Below are 18,872 nucleotides of genomic sequence, written 5' to 3' on the forward strand. Positions count from 1 at the left end.
CGGTACCAAAAGAAAAAAGACTGAAGTGCAAACCCAACTCCCACTAGCATTTAAGCCTCCACCACTCACAAAAAGTTCAGACCGAGCCTAAGCTATTACAAACACCAAATATCCTTATGTTGCCATGTTAGCAAAGCTCTACCTGGCTGTATCTGCTACCTCTGTCCCTAGCGAGAGGGTGTTCTCCAGAGCAGGAGAAATTGTTAGTGAAAGCAGATCTGCCCTTTCGGCAAGCAATGTGGACAAGTTCATTTTTCTTTAAAAAAACATGAAAATACAATAACAAGCAAGTCTTAATGTCAAACTGGCTGCTTAGGTACTAGTACAGTCAAGTCCAAATACAAATTATTTCAGTTAATCGAAATGCTGCACCTTAATGTTTATTTTATTTTGTATTTATTTGAGTGAATACATTATTCACAGTTAAATAATAATTAAAAAATATATATATATATATTTTATGTTTTGTGATAATTTTTTCTGCTGTACCGAAAACGTACCGAACCGAACCGTGACCTAAAAACCGAGGTACGTACCGAACCGAAATGTTTGTGAACCGCCGTTACACCCCTAATGTATTGCTGTTTCCATTATCCACAGCCTTGCCGTCTGATTCGATGTCAGTACAAGTGGTATAGCATACAACATAAATTGATAATGAATTTGTTATAGTGTATTTTAGGAACATTGTTACTTCTTAACAACAAAGGATACGAGTGCCATTCATGCCGGAAATTTTGAAGTCGTCAAGAAGCTGCACCACTTTCTCTCTGCTGGGGTCACTGGGATCTGTGTTTCTCACCTGGTAAACACACACACACACACACACACACACACACACACACACACACACACACACACAGGGTTGTAAAAGTCATGAGTCCTGGAATCATTGGAGCACAGTGTAAGTATTTATCTTACAATGACTTTGTGACTTACAGATTTGAGCAGCTTGATCTCGTCCAGAGCTGTCTCTGTGTAATGTTCAGCACTTTTCACCACTTTCATCGCCACAAAGCACTTCTCCCTGAAAAACACATCACAAAAAAAAATCAGTTATTCAACTCATCACAACAACAACATGAACTTGTAAATATCTATCACGTAAATAAATGACAGTATCATCAAAGCTCTCTGTGCACATATTCATAAAACGTTTAAAGGCCATCCGAAGACATTGTGTCTCTACTAATGCAACAGGCACTAAATAGAGCCTATAACCATTATCTATCATAGGACCATGACACTCAACACACGTTGCCCAGGGTTACAGAAATAAGTGCATAATCTATAAATATCACATATATAGGCTGCATCATGGCTGACATTTATGACCTTCACTATCTCGACCATTGCATACCACTTCTCCGGAAGTATGAAATGATTAAGAGCACACTTTTTTGCAACGTAGCCCCATGCTTTATTGAAATCCACTTGTGACCTCGGCAAATCTGTACATACAGTTTTCCTTTAGAAGGGAGGAAACTTACTGGATGTCCCAGGCCAGCCAGACGGTGGAGAAGTGCCCCCAGCCCAGTTTGCGGATCACATGGTATCTCCCGTGGAACAAATCTCCTATCTTCACATGGTGATATCCACCTGACCAAAGAAAAGATGCAGATTAACCCCATGATGTTGTTTTGTTTATGAAAGCTGAATGTATGCGATGACAGTGTATCTGTTGATATGAATTAAAAAAACATTTAGATGTACTCGGAATTAGATATGAAAATGTTGTTTTATCCGTTGTAAATAACGCTTGACGGCAATATTATTGAAAAATAACTATTTATGTCTTATTGCATCGGTGCTACGTTTAATTGGCTTTTCACCACACTAACCCCTGCAGTAGTCATTGGGGTCTTCCTGCTCATCGTCATCAGAGCCCAGGATCTCCTCGTCCTGCTCTGGGAGGGGGGAGTCCGCCTGGCCCGGCTGAGAGCCGCCTCCCCGACCATGAGGCTCTGGTCTGAGTGGGGAGACAAACAGAGAGAAAGGGATGGTAAGGGAGACGAGGAATCAAAAGAGACATTTAAAAAAAGGAAGGAATTGCAAAGACGGGGGTGGAAGACGTTTGATTGGCTCACAAAGAGACATAGAAATCGTGTGACAACCAGAAGAAAGAGTTAACATTCAAGGATGTGGTTTCAAAATGTAGTCATTTTCAAAAAGGCAAAACATTTATTCAAAAAGCTTACAGAATGGTTTCCTCCAGAGGAACTCATAAGCAAACCGTGGATAGGGATACATTTTGTTTTCACCCAAAATACAAGCAAGCAAAAATGATGAGCCTGTTTTGTATTTCTGCAATGACAGATGAGCTGTGTAAGCACAAGGCGACAGAAGAAATCAATGAAAATAATAGGCTTTGGGGAGTGACTACACTCAGCCAAGAGATCAGGGCAATTTCACCCAGATATTAACATCAATTAGTGTCACTCAGCAAATGTATTCATTGTAGTTCTAGAGATATTTGTTTCTTTTAATAAAGCGTTGACATGACATTTAAAAGAGACTCCAAGAAAATAACTGCAGAAAACCTTTTTAAATAAAAGAAAACACCAGGAAATGCAAATCTCTATAAAGTCAATGTATTTGAGGTACACACTAAAGTGAGCACTGAATCATTGCAGTAAGTGGATGAGATCAGCTACATGTCTGGTTATGAGAGCTGCTGCAGAGAAGGTCATCATCAACTCGTAACCCTTTCTCACCCCGACTCTTCTTCTACTTAAAGGGCAAAAGGCAGACTCAGTGACAGAGCACTTTACTACCACCTCTCTGCCCGATGAAACCAGAACTCATTTACATTTCATACAAACATTAGTGCGTAGATCTAAAATCAGAGGGGATTTGCTTTTAATCATTTCCATTTTTCCTTTTCATATTCTTCTGTGACTTTCATTTGATTGATTTCCACCTTGATTTACCACTAAGATAAACTATACATATGAATAACAGATTTTAATGTAGGGTTATATATCGTTGACACACATTAGCTTTCAATCAGCATATCTTCATTTTGCTTTGAACTGTTCTTAAGTGTAGATTACTTACTTTCGTTTGAATAAATCCATCTGAGACACATTAAAGCATATATCTGCAGTGGAATTTGAATTAATACAAAAACATGGTTGATTATGGTCGTGTGATGGTGGTGCCACTCAGCTTCATAATAATTCACTGCTGGCTACTAGGAAGAAGGTAAATAGAGGGAAGAGGTGTATGATCTTTTCTTTCAGACCTACCCACTAAATCTGGAGCATCGCCACAAACACAAATGCTATTAAACAATGAAAGTTCTTCGACCAAGACCTAATATCATGACATATTACATTTAGACAAAGGTTTCGCTCCACTCCACCCAATGCAGTTTGGTTTTCGTGCTCACCACTCCACTGTGTCTTTGTGGAAAAGGTTCAATCTATGTTGGACACAAGCCCATATGTACAGTGGGGCAAAAAAGTATTTAGTCAGCCACCAATTGTGCAAGTTCTCTCACTTAAAAAATGAGAGGCCTGTAATTTTCATCCTAGGTATACCTCAACTATGAGAGACAAAAAATCCAGATATTCACATTGTCTGATTTTTAAAGACTTTATTTGCAAATTATGGTGGAAAATAAGTATTTGGTCAATAACAAAAGTTCATCTCAATACTTTGTTATACACCCTTTGTTGGCAATGAACGTTTTCTGTAAGTCTTCACAAGGTTTTCACACACTGTTGCTGGTAATTTGGCCCATTCCTCCATGCAGATCTCCTCTAGAGCAGTGATGTTTTGGGGCTGTTGCTGGGCAACACAGACTTTCAACTCCCTCCAAAGATTTTCTATGGGGTTGAGATCTGGAGACTGGCTAGGCCACTCCAGGACCTTGAAATGCTTCTTACAAAGCCACTCCTTCGTTGCCCGGGCGGTGTGTTTGGGATCATTATCATGCTGAAAGACCCAGCCACGTTTCATCTTCAATGCCCTTGCTGATGGAAGGAGGTTGTCACTCAAAATCTCACGATACATGGCCCCATTCATTCTTTCCTTTACACGGATCAGTCGTCCTGGTCCCTTTGCAGAAAAACAGCCCCAAAGCATGATGTTTCCACCCCCATGTTTCACAGTAGGTATGGTGTTCTTTGGATGCAACTCAGCATTCTTTCTCCTCCAAACACGTCTAGTTGAGTTTTTACCAAAAAGTTCTATTTTGGTTTCATCTGACCATATGACATTCTCCCAATCCTCTTCTGGATCATCTAAATGCTCTCTAGCAAACATCAGACGGGCCTGGACATGTACTGGCTTAAGCAGGGGGACACGTCTGGCCCTGCAGAATTTGAGTCCCTGGCGGCGTAGTGTGTTACTGATGGTAGCCTTTGTTACTTTGGTCCCAGCTCTCTGCAGGTCATTGACTAGGTCCCCCCGTGTGGTTCTGAGATTTTTGCTCGCCGTTCTTGTGATCATTTTGACCCCACGGGGTGAGATCTTGCGTGGAGCCCCAGATCGAGGGAGATTATCAGTGGTCTTGTATGTCTTCCATTTTCTAATAATTGCTCCCAGTTGATTTCTTCACACCAAGCTGCTTACCTATTGCAGATTCAGTCTTCCCAGCCTGGTGCAGGTCTACAATTTGGTTTCTGGTGTCCTTTGACAGCTCTTTGGTCTTGGCCATAGTGGAGTTTGGAGTGTGACTGTTTGAGGTTGTGGACAGGTGTCTTTTATACTGATAACGAGTTCAAACAGATTCCATTAATACAGTTAACAAGTGGAGGACAGAGGAGGCTCTTAAAGAAGAAGTTACAGGTCTGTGAGAGCCAGAAATCTTGTTTGTTTGTTGGTGACCAAATACTTATTTTCCACCATAATTTGCAAATAAATTCTTTAAAAATCAGACAATTTGATTTTCTGGATTTTTTCTTCTCATTTTGTCTCTCATAGTTGAGGTATACCTAGGATGAAAAGTACAGGCCTCTCTCATCTTTTTAAGTGGGAGAACTTGCACAATTGGTGGCTGACTAAATACTTTTTTGCCCCACTGTAGGTACTGTCTTCCTTGATCTCAGTAAGGCTTTTGACACTGTTGGCCACCAAGTGCTCCTTACAAAGCTGACGTATTTCAATTTTTCAGCAGATTCAATACAGTGGGTTAAGTCTTACTTATCCAACAGAAAACAGTGTGTTTTGGTCAACGGAGCCAAATCCCCCTATCTTGTGAACCCTGTCGGGGTTCCACAAGGTTCCATTCCATCCCATTACTGTTTTCTCTGTACATTAATGACTTGCCTAATGTATGTCCTGAGTTGAATGTGCAAATGTATGCCGATGATGCGGTCATCTTTTTACATGGGAAAAACACTGAAATGATCTCATCCTGTCTCTCAAATGCTTTGGACAAGGTTCAACACTGGCTGAACAACATTTGCTTACAGTTAAATGCAAAAAAAACAGTATGCATGATGTTCAGTAAACGACCAGTCAAAATCGAAGGATCCAATGTGTTTTTAAATGGAGCAGAAATGGAACTAGTCTCCCAGTTCAAGTATCTTGGAGTCATATTGGACTCGAACTTGACTTTTAAGAAACATATTAAGAAAGTATCCTCGGAGCGCGTTCTCTCCGCCATCTCTTCTGCGTGTGTGTGCGCGTGTGTGTGTTTATGTGTATGTGTGTGTGTGACTGTGTTGCATGCAGGTAGTAGCCGCGTGTGTGTAAACTGCCCCGCCCCCTCGCAAGCAGGCGGGGAAGAGAGATATCACGTCTGGATTGGAAAGATCGAAAATACTAAAAATACTCATGGACGCATTTTGCAGTCTTTTTGCGTATTAGAAACGGAGTTGGCGACTCTAAACCTACAATATAATGTTTGTGTAGCATAATACATGACATATTTTTTAGATGTCTCCAGTACCGATAAAAATACCCATAACATCGGAGCTTAACGGTACCACGGTCTTTAATAATTCAGTCCCGGGGCCCGTTTAATATAGGGGCTCGGTACCCATCCCTAGTTGTTTGCTTGTGCCACAAACCTGAAACCCATAGAACAGCTGTACAAGAGAGCTATCAAGGTGTTTGACAGAAAGCCAAATTCATAACACCACTGTACCATCCTTGAAAAACACAATTTCTTGAGTTTTGAACATTTTAAGTCTTTTAAAAGTATGTGTTTTTTTATAAATGTTTACATGGACTGGCCCCCCCCTCCCTTAGAGGAATTCGTCCACAGAAAACACACTGAACACTGCACTAGGTCAGAAACCAGAGGAGACTGAGTTCCACCGTAGACTAGTGCTGCACGATTAATCGAAAAAAGATCGTGATCTTGATTCAGACACCTATGCGATCTCATTTCTAAATTACGGCGATCCTATGACGTCATGCTGATTTTTTTATTTAATTTTTTATTATTTTGCTTCTGAATAATACCAACTTGCAATGTCAATCACACTTAAACGATGTAAAGCAAATATACTCTATACATTTAACATTAAAGTACCATGATCGCATGCAAATGGTACTGTTCTGTCTGTCTCTCCTCCTCTCATACAGTTTTAACGCTGCAGCCACTAGTGTTGCCAGTTTTTGCGGAAGGAATAAGCAACCAGGTCTATGCAAACAAGCGCAAAAGAACATGAGCACTTTAAACCTATATATGTTGGGTCGGCTATTTGAAAATAACCTATCTACAAGCTCACAACCGCAACAACAATTATTACTTACTACCAAGCAACTTTACAGAAAGATAAGCCCAATGTGGCTTATAATAAGTATACCTGGCAACACTCACTGACTGCAGCACGTGAGGGCAGGAGCCGGCAGTTTGTTTACAGAAGCGTTAGCATTAGTACTGATTAGCAAAGAGTGACGAGAGCGACTAGTAGTACAAGAAAAACAGAAATGAGTGACACAGAAATGAGTGACTTCAGAAAGGGCTTTCAGTACAGGGGGGAACATTGTAACTTGCAAGCGTTCCTCCCTGAAACCTCAGAATATCGACATGTTGGTGTTCTTAGCCAAGAATCTTAAAGTGCAGTAGATGGACTGTGCTAGTAGCTCGACAGCTAGGCTTTATTTACATTTATTCTGAAGCTGTAACTTTATGTTCTGTTCCGTTTTTATATTCAGTACTGACTGCAGTATTTAAGTTAATGCTTTTGATTCAGTGACATTACTACTCAGTGGTCTAGCACTTTGTTTAAGTTTATGTTTTTTTCAGCACAAGAACCTTTAAGTGCAGTAGTTGAACTGGGTGCTAGCCGGCTAGGCTTTTTTTTAATATTATTATTCTAAAGTTTACATTTTGTTATTATAAAGCTGCAAAAATTCTATTTTTTTATGTTCAGCACTCAGGCAGCAGCAATATCTTTATTTTAGTCACTGTATGTTTTGTTACCAGAGAGACTTGAGTTTAAGTCAAGCACTTTGTTTAAAGCCACAGTAGTTGGCTGTCAAATTCATTTGAGTTACTCTATGTTTTTGCTACAAGAAACTGAGACTTGGATTTAAGTCAAGCACTTTGATGTTGATGTGTCTGTTTAAAGCCACAATACTTTGCTCCAGGTGCCACATTTTGAATGTAGTAATGTTTGTTCAGTATTCAGCAACTACAGACTAAAGACAAATTTACGTTTTTTTTACAAGAGAGACAAAATGTTTTCTGTTTAAATTCATTGTAATCACGTGACGTTTAAGAGTAAGAGTGCAATAGATATTTTCATTGAAACGATGAGAATTGTGTGAGAATCGTGATCTCAATTCTTATGGAGGAAAATCGTGATTCACATTTGAGCAAGAATCGTGCAGCACTACCGTAGACGGACCACTTTTGGACAAAATGTACTATCAATTAAAGGCAGCTCATTGTGGAATAGCCTCCCAATTGAGATACGGGATTGTCCCACTCTCAATAGTTTTAAAAGGACAACTTAAAGAATGGTAGAGAAACAAACAGACGTGTAATCAGCGCTAAATGCACTTTAACACAGGGGTATCTCCTCTTGCACTTTATGTAGCTCTTTTATCTCCTCTTGCACTTTATATTATCATAGCTGCTACATTGTACTGCCATGTGGTAAATGCTTGTATATGCTGCTCATGCTCTTTCTGCATATCATGTATTTATTTTTGCTATGTATATCAAATGTGATGTTTTTATATGTTGTATGTGACGGGACTACGGATGAAAATTAGCTCAAAGCTAAAAATCCGGCTCATTTACACTTGTAAGCATTATTTTTCTTTTAAAGTGTTCGTCAATGTGCACTGTCCCAATTCAAATAAACGATTAAAGGAAAAATATTAATGACACAAATGAATTGTATTGCTGAATAACGAATGGTGCTTACACAATGCTTAAATGAGAATGTTGTTTTGTGTGAATCTGAACACAAGAAGTGGAATGAATTATTAAGTTGTTTGCGTAGGGCAACCCATCAGAGACCGTGTTTGTTTCCATGAAAATAATCTCACCCAGGATTTAGGTTAGAAATCTAACGAGTGAAACAAGAGGTCCCTGCAGAGAAAGGTGCAGCATGTAACTACAAGCCGTGCAGCGGGAGGGAATACAGCTGCAACAACAGACCCTCTACCCAAGTGGTATTAAAGATGCAAGATGAGACTTGGTCCAAACCGGGTAAATATATTGTCTCACATCGTAGTTTATGATCTATTAAGTAAATGCCTTGTTTCAGGACAAACTGGATATCCTCTGGTTTCTTTTCCAATCCTCTTGGTGCTGTCCATGGTGCTGAAAGAGGAGACGGCACTAACAAACATATCTTCTTTAAAATAAGAAATGTAAACAAAGCAGTTGAAGCTAAGAAACTTGCTAGCAGCCCCTGCAAGCCAATCAATTCAACTTTAAGCACACCACAACTATGCCTTCATATGTTCAGTCAATATTAGATCAGTGGCTTAGAGAGGTCATCTTATATTCATCACAGACTTGGTGTACTATTTTACAAAATCTTGCTATGCTTACAGCAAATAGCTTTCTTTTTATTAAATATAAGACAAAATCTGCCCATCTGTTTATTTTTGTAATCAACAAAACAACGTCGCAACACAACAGCTGTAAAAAAGGAATGAAGGCGGCATGCATCAAATACAAAATCTGGACAGATCCGTGGATAAATTAAAAAACCAAGCAACGCTATGTCATTACAGAGCATTTTTATCACACCGTCTGTTCATCCATCTTCTTAGTTGGAAGAACAAAATATCAGGGACATGGCGCTTTAAAATGCGTTGACGTATAACTACTGTTTATTGTGTACTGAGGGGTTAAAAACAGACAGAAATCATGTTCTCAGCCAGCAGTGCAGACAGATGTTGACTTCACGAACGCTGTTTTTCCTTCATTATTTTAAATGAAAACACGCTCTTGCAAACAGAATCTCATTGAAATGTTTCAGTCCCGTGTGCTACATTATGCCTTGGTGTTTCAGTTTCAGTCCCGTGTGCTACATTATGCCTTGGTGTTTCAGTTTCAGTCCCGTGTGCTACATTATGCCTTGGTGTTCCAGTTTCAGTGTCAAACAGTTAACACTGAGGACGATGTTGAGCTAATCACGTCATCTCTTCAGCTGTGGGACTTTGCACACACCCTATGAGGAAAAACATGTTACTCCAAACCAGATGTACTGCAATTGCTTCTAAATTGTGAAAGTGAAGACAAAGAGGTATCTGATTGTCTTGGTTGATGGTACTTTGTTGTGAAGTGCTTGCAAACAAAGTTGAAAGCCATTAGGATTAGCATGCCGAGCTAATGAGTTCATTGGCTAAGGTGTAAGCTTCAGAAGAAGGACAGCTTCAGATGCATCTTCTCAAGCTTACAGAGCGGTGTCATGCGGGGCCGCCTGCAGAGCTCCGGTTTGTTGACGTTCCTGAAGGGGAAAGGCTAGTATCGACGCTGAGCTGAAGTCAGAGCTGAAAATATGTTTTAATAAACCTTATTTCTTACACAACAGATGGCACAGGGTTCAAGAAAGAAGAACAATGAGTAAGGATTATCTTTGGAGCATTATCATTTCAGGGTTTTTGATGCTACACCAATATCAAAACTAAAGAGTAATGTTATTTGTTATTGTTGCCAATCTCCCATACATGTACTGCATGGGAATGATCTGCGATTATCCAAATATTAACTTATAATGTGCTACTGATATATCTGTCTGGGTCACTTGTGTAGGAGGCATCCTTGAAAATCGGAGACAAAGACTTGATTGTTATTCATTCTGTGATAAGGCTTCTACAAATGTAACCATCTGTTGTCAGATTTTTCTCTCAAAAAGGAAAATGTGTCACTAAAGAGGGAACCGCCTCAAATGATGTTCTCAACCTAAATGTAGGTTTGAGTCTCCTTACTTCCGACAGCAGTCTTTAAGCGATTAGACACTAAAAATACTTTTTAATTTATTAGAATTCAAATGACTTGAAGCAGAATGTGCAGCCTTCAGCTTGACTGTGATAGTGGCAATGACTTGCAGGAACTTTGACAGTTAACACACCATGTGGCAAGGATGGAAAATAACACTGCATTCATCCATTCATTCCCATGCACAGTGTGTACAACTATACAAACAGTGCCAAGGTCAGCCTCCTCTCATCCCTGTCCCACAATGCTTCAAAAATGAAAGACCATTCCTCATTCCTCTCCTGCTTGCTGTGTTATTAATACTCAGACACACAAGCTTCAGAGTATCGATAACTGCAGTGAGCACTAAGAAGGAGTGGGCTGTAACTGGGCTTCCGTATAATGGTTATTTTGTTAAAACAAGTTAAGAAAAAGCATTTGACAAGCACTAATCTTTCAATAGTTTCCTTCCAAATCAGAGATGATTAATATAAGCCAACATAAGCTGATGAATCTCATCATGTTATTGCTAATTGCTGGGACTCTGAGTCGTAGCTGATCCTGTTGCTGTGGTCCTGAGTCGTGATCTGAGTCCTGGATTTCGAGTCGTGGCTGAACCTGTGTCTGCGGTCCTGCCTGACTCATATCATACTACTTCCCTGATGGTTCCCACAGGATTGTTGACATCCTCGTGGATTCATCTTCTTATTATAGACACATGCATTTCCAAACATTTGGTCTACCTACGCTGTAAATGTATTATCTTTTCAATTTACACACGGCATCTATTGCACGTCTGTCCATCCTGGGAGAGGGATCCCTCCTCTGTTGCTCTCCCTGAGGTTTCTCCCATGTTCCCCTTTAAACTGGGGGTTTTCTCCAGAAGTGTTTCCTTGTACGATGTGAGGGTCTAAGGACAGAGGGTGTCGTATTGTCATACTGATATTCTGTACACACTGTGAAGTCCACTGAGACAAATGTAACATTGGTGATATTGGGCTATATAAATAAACATTGATTGATTGATTGATTGTTTGATTGATTGATTGATTGATTGACAAAAGTGGGAAAAGTTTTTTAAAGCACCCAAATATGTCTCTGAGAACATTGACTTAAGGGACAAACAGCATTTTTACAAAGGGTCATGTTCATTCAATATAGACTGTTTTTATCTTTTACATCACAAGACCAAAGTGTACTTCTTTTTTTATATATGTATATGTTGACTAACAATACAAATACTAAAATCTCAAGAGTTTTACTAGACATATTTATGGTTGTTGATAAATATGACTTGAACTTAGACAGCTTTTTTAGATCCACAATCTATGAACAAAAAACTGACACGTGCACCTTTGGTCCCAGGACAAGGACTAGACCTAAATATAGGCTGGTTGCCCAAATCACTATTTTTAGTAACAAGAGAGCAGAAAAAGAGATTGAAAGGCTGCATTGTGGATGTTAAGGGACAATCTCTTCATAAGACAAAAATGATAAATAAGCATATACGCATCAAATAAAACTGCGTTCTCACATGAAATGCCCACGGACTGCAGATGATACTGCGTTATGATCAAACATTCAAGTTTTTCCCTCAGTGCGGAACATGGACAGTCGGACAGAGACAGTTCAATGCCCTTCGAAAAGAAGGATACTTGAAGGACTTCTGCAACACTCTGAACACCTGGAACGGTCACGCCTGCACACACTCAGTGGAAACTTGCTCTTACCTGCAAGACGCACGGATGCCCATGGAACGTGGTGGAGGGGGAAGGACAGACGAGTGGAGGATTTAACAAAAAAAACCTTCTCACTCCATCGGACAAGAGAGAAAAAAAGACGAGGAAGAAGAAGAGAGATGGAGAGTGAAAAGTGGATCGGAGGAGGAGAGAGCGATCAGAGCTGATAAGTGAAACGCAGAGATTATAGAGGAGGTGGGTGGCGAAACAAAATGAGAAGAGGGGGGAGAGTAGAGGTGGGAAGACAAATGCAGAGAAGAGGAAGAGGAGAAATGTGGAGGCTCTGCTGCAGGCGGAACCATGAGGCAGAGTCCGGGAGCACGCTCGCCGACTCTCTTGCTCACTTTCTCTCCCTCTCTTCCTCTGTCTGACCGAGAACTATCCTTGGCTGTCGTCAGCCGCTGGCCCCGCCCCCTCCACTGACAGCTGCGAGATGATTGGGTGATGCAGCCCAGCACTGCATTGCAGGTGAGGGACGACATCAGCACTCACCCCTCCTCCGTCTGACCAAAACAACCCCTCTCTGTCTCTGTCTGCTGTCAATCACCACCCCCCCCCCCCCCCCCCCACAGTGTTTCACTCATAATTTCTTTTTTGGCACAGAGACAGCAATGCAACTCAGATTGTTTGTCGTAGACGCATTCTGCTCCAACTAGCCTTCACCACCAGAGGCATGCGCCCAAATGTTTGACCTCCATCTCTAATGAAACAGACTTCATTAATATGGTGATTTATACATATATAAAAATAATGATCGTAGGCCCTTAAGAGTTAATGAGTTAGTTAAATAAAAACAACGCCGTTCTCAACACCAGGTACTGCATTGTGTGGCTCAAGTACAAATTGGAGTCATTCCAATTAGTCAGTCACGTTTTTCATCTGTAACACATAATTAAATTCATATTTAGTCCGACTGTCATGCTAGCAATGAAGCATGATGGGGATGTGTGCTGATCTGTCAGCATTCAAACTATATATTTTAGTCCATGGAAAGATGTACAATTTTCAAGGGTATTAAAAAATAAAAAGCAATACATTTTTCTTAATTAACATTTCTAATGGCAATGGATTGAGTTTTATTAGAGAAAAGATCAAAAGTAAATTTGTGAGCTCTAACGTGCAGGCACCCATTATGAGTGTTCTGATCAACATCCACAGCTTCTGCAGATAAGTAACACCTGTGCCCCGAATGACCCGGTGCACAGGTGCAGACATGCTCTAGTGCACTGGGAACTATGGGATTTTGTCCTTAGTCCAAATATATGCAAAGCCAAAGATTGTCAAAGCTACATTAATTTTTTGATATCCCAATTCACTATAAATAGGCGTACAAAGAACACATGTTTGTAAAAGTTGTGTCACCCGAAACAGATTTGGTTTACTGATGCCAAGTACAAAAGAGCTTCATGCACCAGTAAAACAGCAAAAGATGGTGCTGGCTCACATCGAATGTAAACAATTTAAACATCCCATTGCCAATTTGTATTTCCTTAATAAACGGATCACACATTGATTAAGTCCGTCTCCACAACAGTCTTTTTTTCATGTTGTGCATGATGTGTGCATTGAAGGTTGACATTATTGATAACCCTGCTGGCTACACTGGTGCTCCTCACACCACAGAACGCTGGATGGAGTTATACAATCTACGACACATGTGAAAACATGAAATAAATGAGATATCAACTGCACTCAGTCAAAGACAAATACCAATGCCACAGTTCCTGCTCTGCTTTTACAAAAGTGGTCTTTTTCCCTTCCTTTTCACGAGCTGATGCTGAAACAGACTTGCACACAAAGAGCCTAAATGGTTTGCTAAACTGCAGCTTGGGCCCCATTTCTGTATGAGTAAGATTGTGCCAGTGTAGGGGTTTAATTTAACACAAAGTGACAACCACTGGACATCTTCATCACTCTTGTGCATACATCAGACATGACAGTGTGTCAGGGTCTCCTGGTTTCTCCTGGCTCTATTGTTTCCACCAATCCAGCCCTAGCAGATCTCTAGAGCAAACAAAACAAGGGCATAGAGGAGAAAGGAGCTCTTGGGGACGGAGTGTGGCCAAAAAGTGTACGTCTTCGTCCTCGCCTACCCTCCCTCCGGAAGAAATCAATGACGAGTGCCTGGGCAGCAGAATGAAACAGCAGCACTAGGTAACTGTACTGAGGGTGCAATGCACACACTGTGTAAATGAGTGTGCTGCAGCACCTGCATTAAGCACTCCAACACCTGCTGACAGTTTACATGTGTTGGGCAAGAGACAATGTTGTTTTACAAAGAAAAAAGGAGGACACTGCAGCTTGTTATACTACAGCACCAGGTAAACCACAGCACTCTTCCTAAGTGTGCAAAAAACTTATCTCTTCACAAAAGTCTGGAAACCCAAAATCTGCATATTACATTACATGTCACTTGTTAGACGCTTTTATCCAAAGCGACTTACATACTCAATACTGTGGGCCATCCCCACAGGAGCACTTTGGGGGGGAAGTGTCTTGACATATGAACAAACAAACCTATATTTAAATATTGTTCCCACTGACAGGATGGTGAAAAAAGCGAAGTGGTTAACCTGCAGGGTGGATATGGGAGGACAGAGAGAATAGAGGGAACAGAGCTGTAGTAGGCTGAAGATGAGTTATGTAATAAACTGCAGCTATGGAGGTTGATATAAAAAGGAAAATATAATAGAGTTTACTCTGCAATGCTGGATACTCCTGTTTATTTCCTGAGTGCACATGCAGTCCTACAATTATATCTGAGGCAATTAAAGTTAAAGCCACTTCATGTCAAAAGTGATGCAAAAATATAGATATATTGTAATGCAGAAATATTGTGAAATAAACATTGAGTGGGATCTTTAAAAAAAAGCTGGCAGCACACATCCACCAGGTTCATCGTCAGTCCTGTGCTCTTGCACACACTTAGCAAAACACATGAGCAGGTAGTCAGGTACCTCATAGAGCTGCAACAGTCAGCATCTGCTCCTTAATGAAAAATGGACCACTCCATCGATAAGTCAGCCAAACTGTGTACACTGGCAAATGGCGCACACATCCAAAACACTACTGCTGACATCACCACAGATTCAATCAGCATTACAGACACAAGCAAAGTCCAAAGCCTAGCTCTCTCTCCCCTTCAATCACGCTCTCTATCTCTCAAAACAAAATACAACCATGAGGGGTATTGCACTACTCACTTGCATGTGAGACCGCTGGCTAGCTTCACCACAGCTGTATTGATGGAGAATATCCAATCCAGGAGCCACATGACACAGAGGACACTTGGCCAAAGCTATTTTACGCTACTAAACTAAACTTAAGGCGAATGGCACACTGCTCTTCCCTACCCGGGCTCTACCGCTGAACAGTGGCTGCTGCATCCTCTCAGCAGCAAAGTGGCCACAGCAGAGCGGCTGACACAAGAGAGCGGGAGGGAAAGAGCATAATGGGTGCAAAGGAGTGGGAGGAGTTGATTTGTGCTTGGATGCTCGTTCCTTGCTTGATGGTTATTGACAGAAATGATGCATTTTCAACGGGGATCTCTTGCAAAGCATCACAGCTATGAGGGGGAAAGGGCAGAGATACTGCTTAAAGGGAAAGAGCCAGGCGCATGCTTGTGTCCAAAAGCAATGGGAACTCAGGAAGTAAGTAATTGATGATTTGTCCCAGTTATCAGCACCATCAGTGAGTGTGACACAGCTCACAGAGAAAAGTAAGGACCCTTAGCTAACCCCTGTTTGCATCAAAATCTCTATTTTCCGACACATAACTCAATTAAGTCTGTTGGGCGGCCCTGTAAAATGTTGATGAGTCGAAATCATATCTTGATGGTCCCCAAGTCGTTGTTTCTTTGCATTAAGAGGCTGGAACTTTGTGCTCAACTAAACCATTTATTCATAACAAAATAGATTGTAGCCTATAGTTATGAATGGTATGAATGGCATAAAGCACAAAACATTGTACATCTGACAAGGGCCATTTTTCAAGACAGGTCAGGTGGGTTGCCAACGTTGCTCCAGACCCCTTGCCACCCAGTCACAGCTCTGGGAAGCGGTGATGTCCGGGGGAGGGGTTATGTGAAGCTTTCAGTTAATTATAAAATTGTGGCTGGCTCACCTAAACTGTGTAGGGCCTGTTTGACTATGTTTTGTGGATATGTGGATTACTGCAACAGCATACTTTTTGGATCACCTGCATTCGTACTAAAAAAACGTCAATATGTCCAAAACTCAGCTGCCCACTTGCTCACCTCCACCCAACGCTCAGACCACATCACCCCTATCCTCCATGACCTCCACTGGCTCCCCATCAAACACCTGCATTGACTTTAAAATATTACTTTTCACTTTCAAAGCCCTCAACAACCTTGCCCCCCCCTACCTCTGTGACCTCATCCAACGACACACCCCCGCCCGTCGCCTGAGGTCTGCTGAAGCTAACCTACTGCAGCCCATTAGGACAAAGCTCCGGACCTGGGGTGACAGGGCCTTCACAGAAGCCTCCCCCACGCTCTGGAACTCCCTCCCCAGCCACGTCAGACCCGCCAACACTCTCACATCATTCAAACAATCCCTCAAAACTCACCTTTTCAGTCTTGCCTTCAACTCCTACTCAACTAACCCCTTGCCCTTATTCCACCTAGCTTAGCACTTTTTACTTTTGTTGTTATTTTGTTTTACTTGCTTGTAAGAGCTTTGAGCACCAGGAAAAGCGCTTTATAAATGTAATGTATTATTATTATTATTATTATTATTATTAATGTGGCTCAAATCATCATTGAGACTTACAGCGATTGATTTTCTGTTTGCAAGATATATATTTTTTTTTTTAAAAAGGGGGAGATAGCTATTTAACAAAAAATGGGTAGAACACACTACAGAACATTGGCTAGAAATAAGAAATGTATATACTAGGAAAAAGAACTGCTCAACTTAGACGGAGATAAAACGTGTTTCTTACCAAATAGAAGAAATTGATGTTCAATGACACTGTGGATAATGCCTTTGGAATAACTGCTATATGAATGTAAATAGTCGTGATTTGTATACAACATTTTTGATTAATTTAGAAATGTATAATAATGTATTTTTTCTTAATTTTTTTGTTCATTTGTTTTTTATAACTTTCTAATTGTAAATATAGCTTAAAGTAACATAAACAATACTTACACAAACAAAACTCAATAGATGGAAAAAAAACGACTGATAACAATTTCTCACTGAGCAGGTGCACCTGCCACAGATACATACAAACTCATCAATAGCTGCCCATTTCTTAATGCTTCGTTGTTAAAAAAGTGTTAACAGCAGTAACACATTGTTCAATAACTGACATTGAATGCTCCAATTAAAAAAACAAAAACAATGTAAAGTACTTAACCAATGGATGTTTATTTTAGTTACTTATTGAAAGTTGCCAAGTTTAAAGCAAAAAGAGCTAACTTTATTTATATAGTACTTTTCACACACAAAGGTACTCAAAGTGCTTCACAAAAAATAAAGACAAAACTATGTCCCCCTTCTCAGGTAACCAAAGTAACACATAGCTTTGTGATTAATAAGGAACACTTAGAAACAAACTAAATAAAACAGGAATAAAATAATAATAAAATAAAAAATACTCCTTAGTAATTCCGGACCAAAGAGTAACATGTGATATGAATACAAAAAGGGTTTTCTACTCACTTTTTGCCAGGCTTCCTTGGCTTTGTCCTCTTCTTCCTCGCTTGCATTGCAAGTACTAAAAAGTACAGAGAAATCTGTTAGGTTTTAGACATAGACCCATAACGTTACCTTGCCGTTTTTCTTATTTATTCTGGCTATTTTTAAGAGAGATTACCCGTCGGGCTGCAGGTGTGTGAAAACAAGTCGCAGTTACGGGTTGCATTAGCACCTCAGAGTAGCTAGCAGGCTACTTAGCTGAAGTGAACGCCTCTCAACAAGCTAACGTTTAACGGCCTTGGCGGTGTGTTGCCAGGCATTTTTAGTTAGCAGCTAACAGTCAAATTAGTGCCTTTTCGCTGCGAATATCACACAGGCCTTGTCAATTATTACGAAGAGCCCTGGTAAACGTATGAATAGTGTTAGGGGTGATGCGGCTTATTTTTACTATGAGTTGATAACTGTTTTGGCGTACATAACAGAAGCTAACGTTAGAGTGATAGCTTACGGTAGAGCTAGCATACTGGTAACATACACAGAGCAGAACGCATGGTACACTTTCACTCTTCATTTAAACTGTTACGCAGCTTCTTACAGTTGTACAAATCATTATGATTATTAATTTCCCATACAAATGTAATGAAGTCATGCGTGTGTGTGTGTTTTAAATAATATGTGTAAATAGCATTTTGAAGTAAGTTACATCAACGTTACCTTTTCTTTCCATGCTGCTAACCAGTCAGGATACGCTGCGTTCACGAACTGTTGGAAATGCCGAAACTAAAGTGCGCGTAAACGAACGACCTAACAGAGATGAGCTGTAGGGGGCGGAGTGTAAAGAAACAGACTGTCAATATCTGTTTAAGGGTGTATATATGTTATCATTCGCTGATACATTTAAACATTTACCACATCAATATAGAAAGTTTTCTCATATATTTAATTTTTTATTGCCAGCACAGTAAAGACGTGATGCATTTTAAATGAGTTGTTTTTTGTACTTTAAACACTCAAAAATAGATTTAATCTTAAATGCAATCAGGTTTAGGGATTCAATGTGATGGCCAGTACAGGGACATTTTTTTCTTTTATTTGCAATGCAAAATGTAGTACTTAAATGTG

The 18,872-nt window shown here is 40.3% G+C and overlaps 1 protein-coding gene across 2 annotated transcripts in view; it reads right to left on the reverse strand.

Moving 5' to 3' along the window:
- srpk1b (SRSF protein kinase 1b) overlaps nt 1-18,589 on the reverse strand; it is a 26,875-nt gene extending 8,286 nt beyond the window's left edge. Inside the window, exons 1-6 of one of the 2 annotated variants that reach the window (XM_079681319.1) lie at nt 18,465-18,589; nt 17,775-17,829; nt 1,842-1,969; nt 1,491-1,599; nt 940-1,027; nt 715-802 (exon numbers count right to left, since the gene is read on the reverse strand). In XM_079681319.1, coding sequence (XP_079537445.1) covers nt 715-802; nt 940-1,027; nt 1,491-1,599; nt 1,842-1,969; nt 17,775-17,829; nt 18,465-18,477 — 481 coding nt within the window. In that variant the 5' untranslated portion in view covers nt 18,478-18,589. Of the gene's footprint in view, nt 1-714; nt 803-939; nt 1,028-1,490; nt 1,600-1,841; nt 1,970-17,774; nt 17,830-17,928; nt 18,350-18,464 lie in introns of those variants that run through there. The other variant, XM_079681320.1, reaches the window with a different exon arrangement.
- Nucleotides 18,590-18,872: the final 283 nt, after the last annotated feature.

This window comes from Notothenia rossii, assembly GCF_949606895.1.
Source record: "Notothenia rossii genome assembly, chromosome: 5".
Lineage (NCBI taxonomy): Eukaryota > Metazoa > Chordata > Actinopteri > Perciformes > Nototheniidae > Notothenia > Notothenia rossii.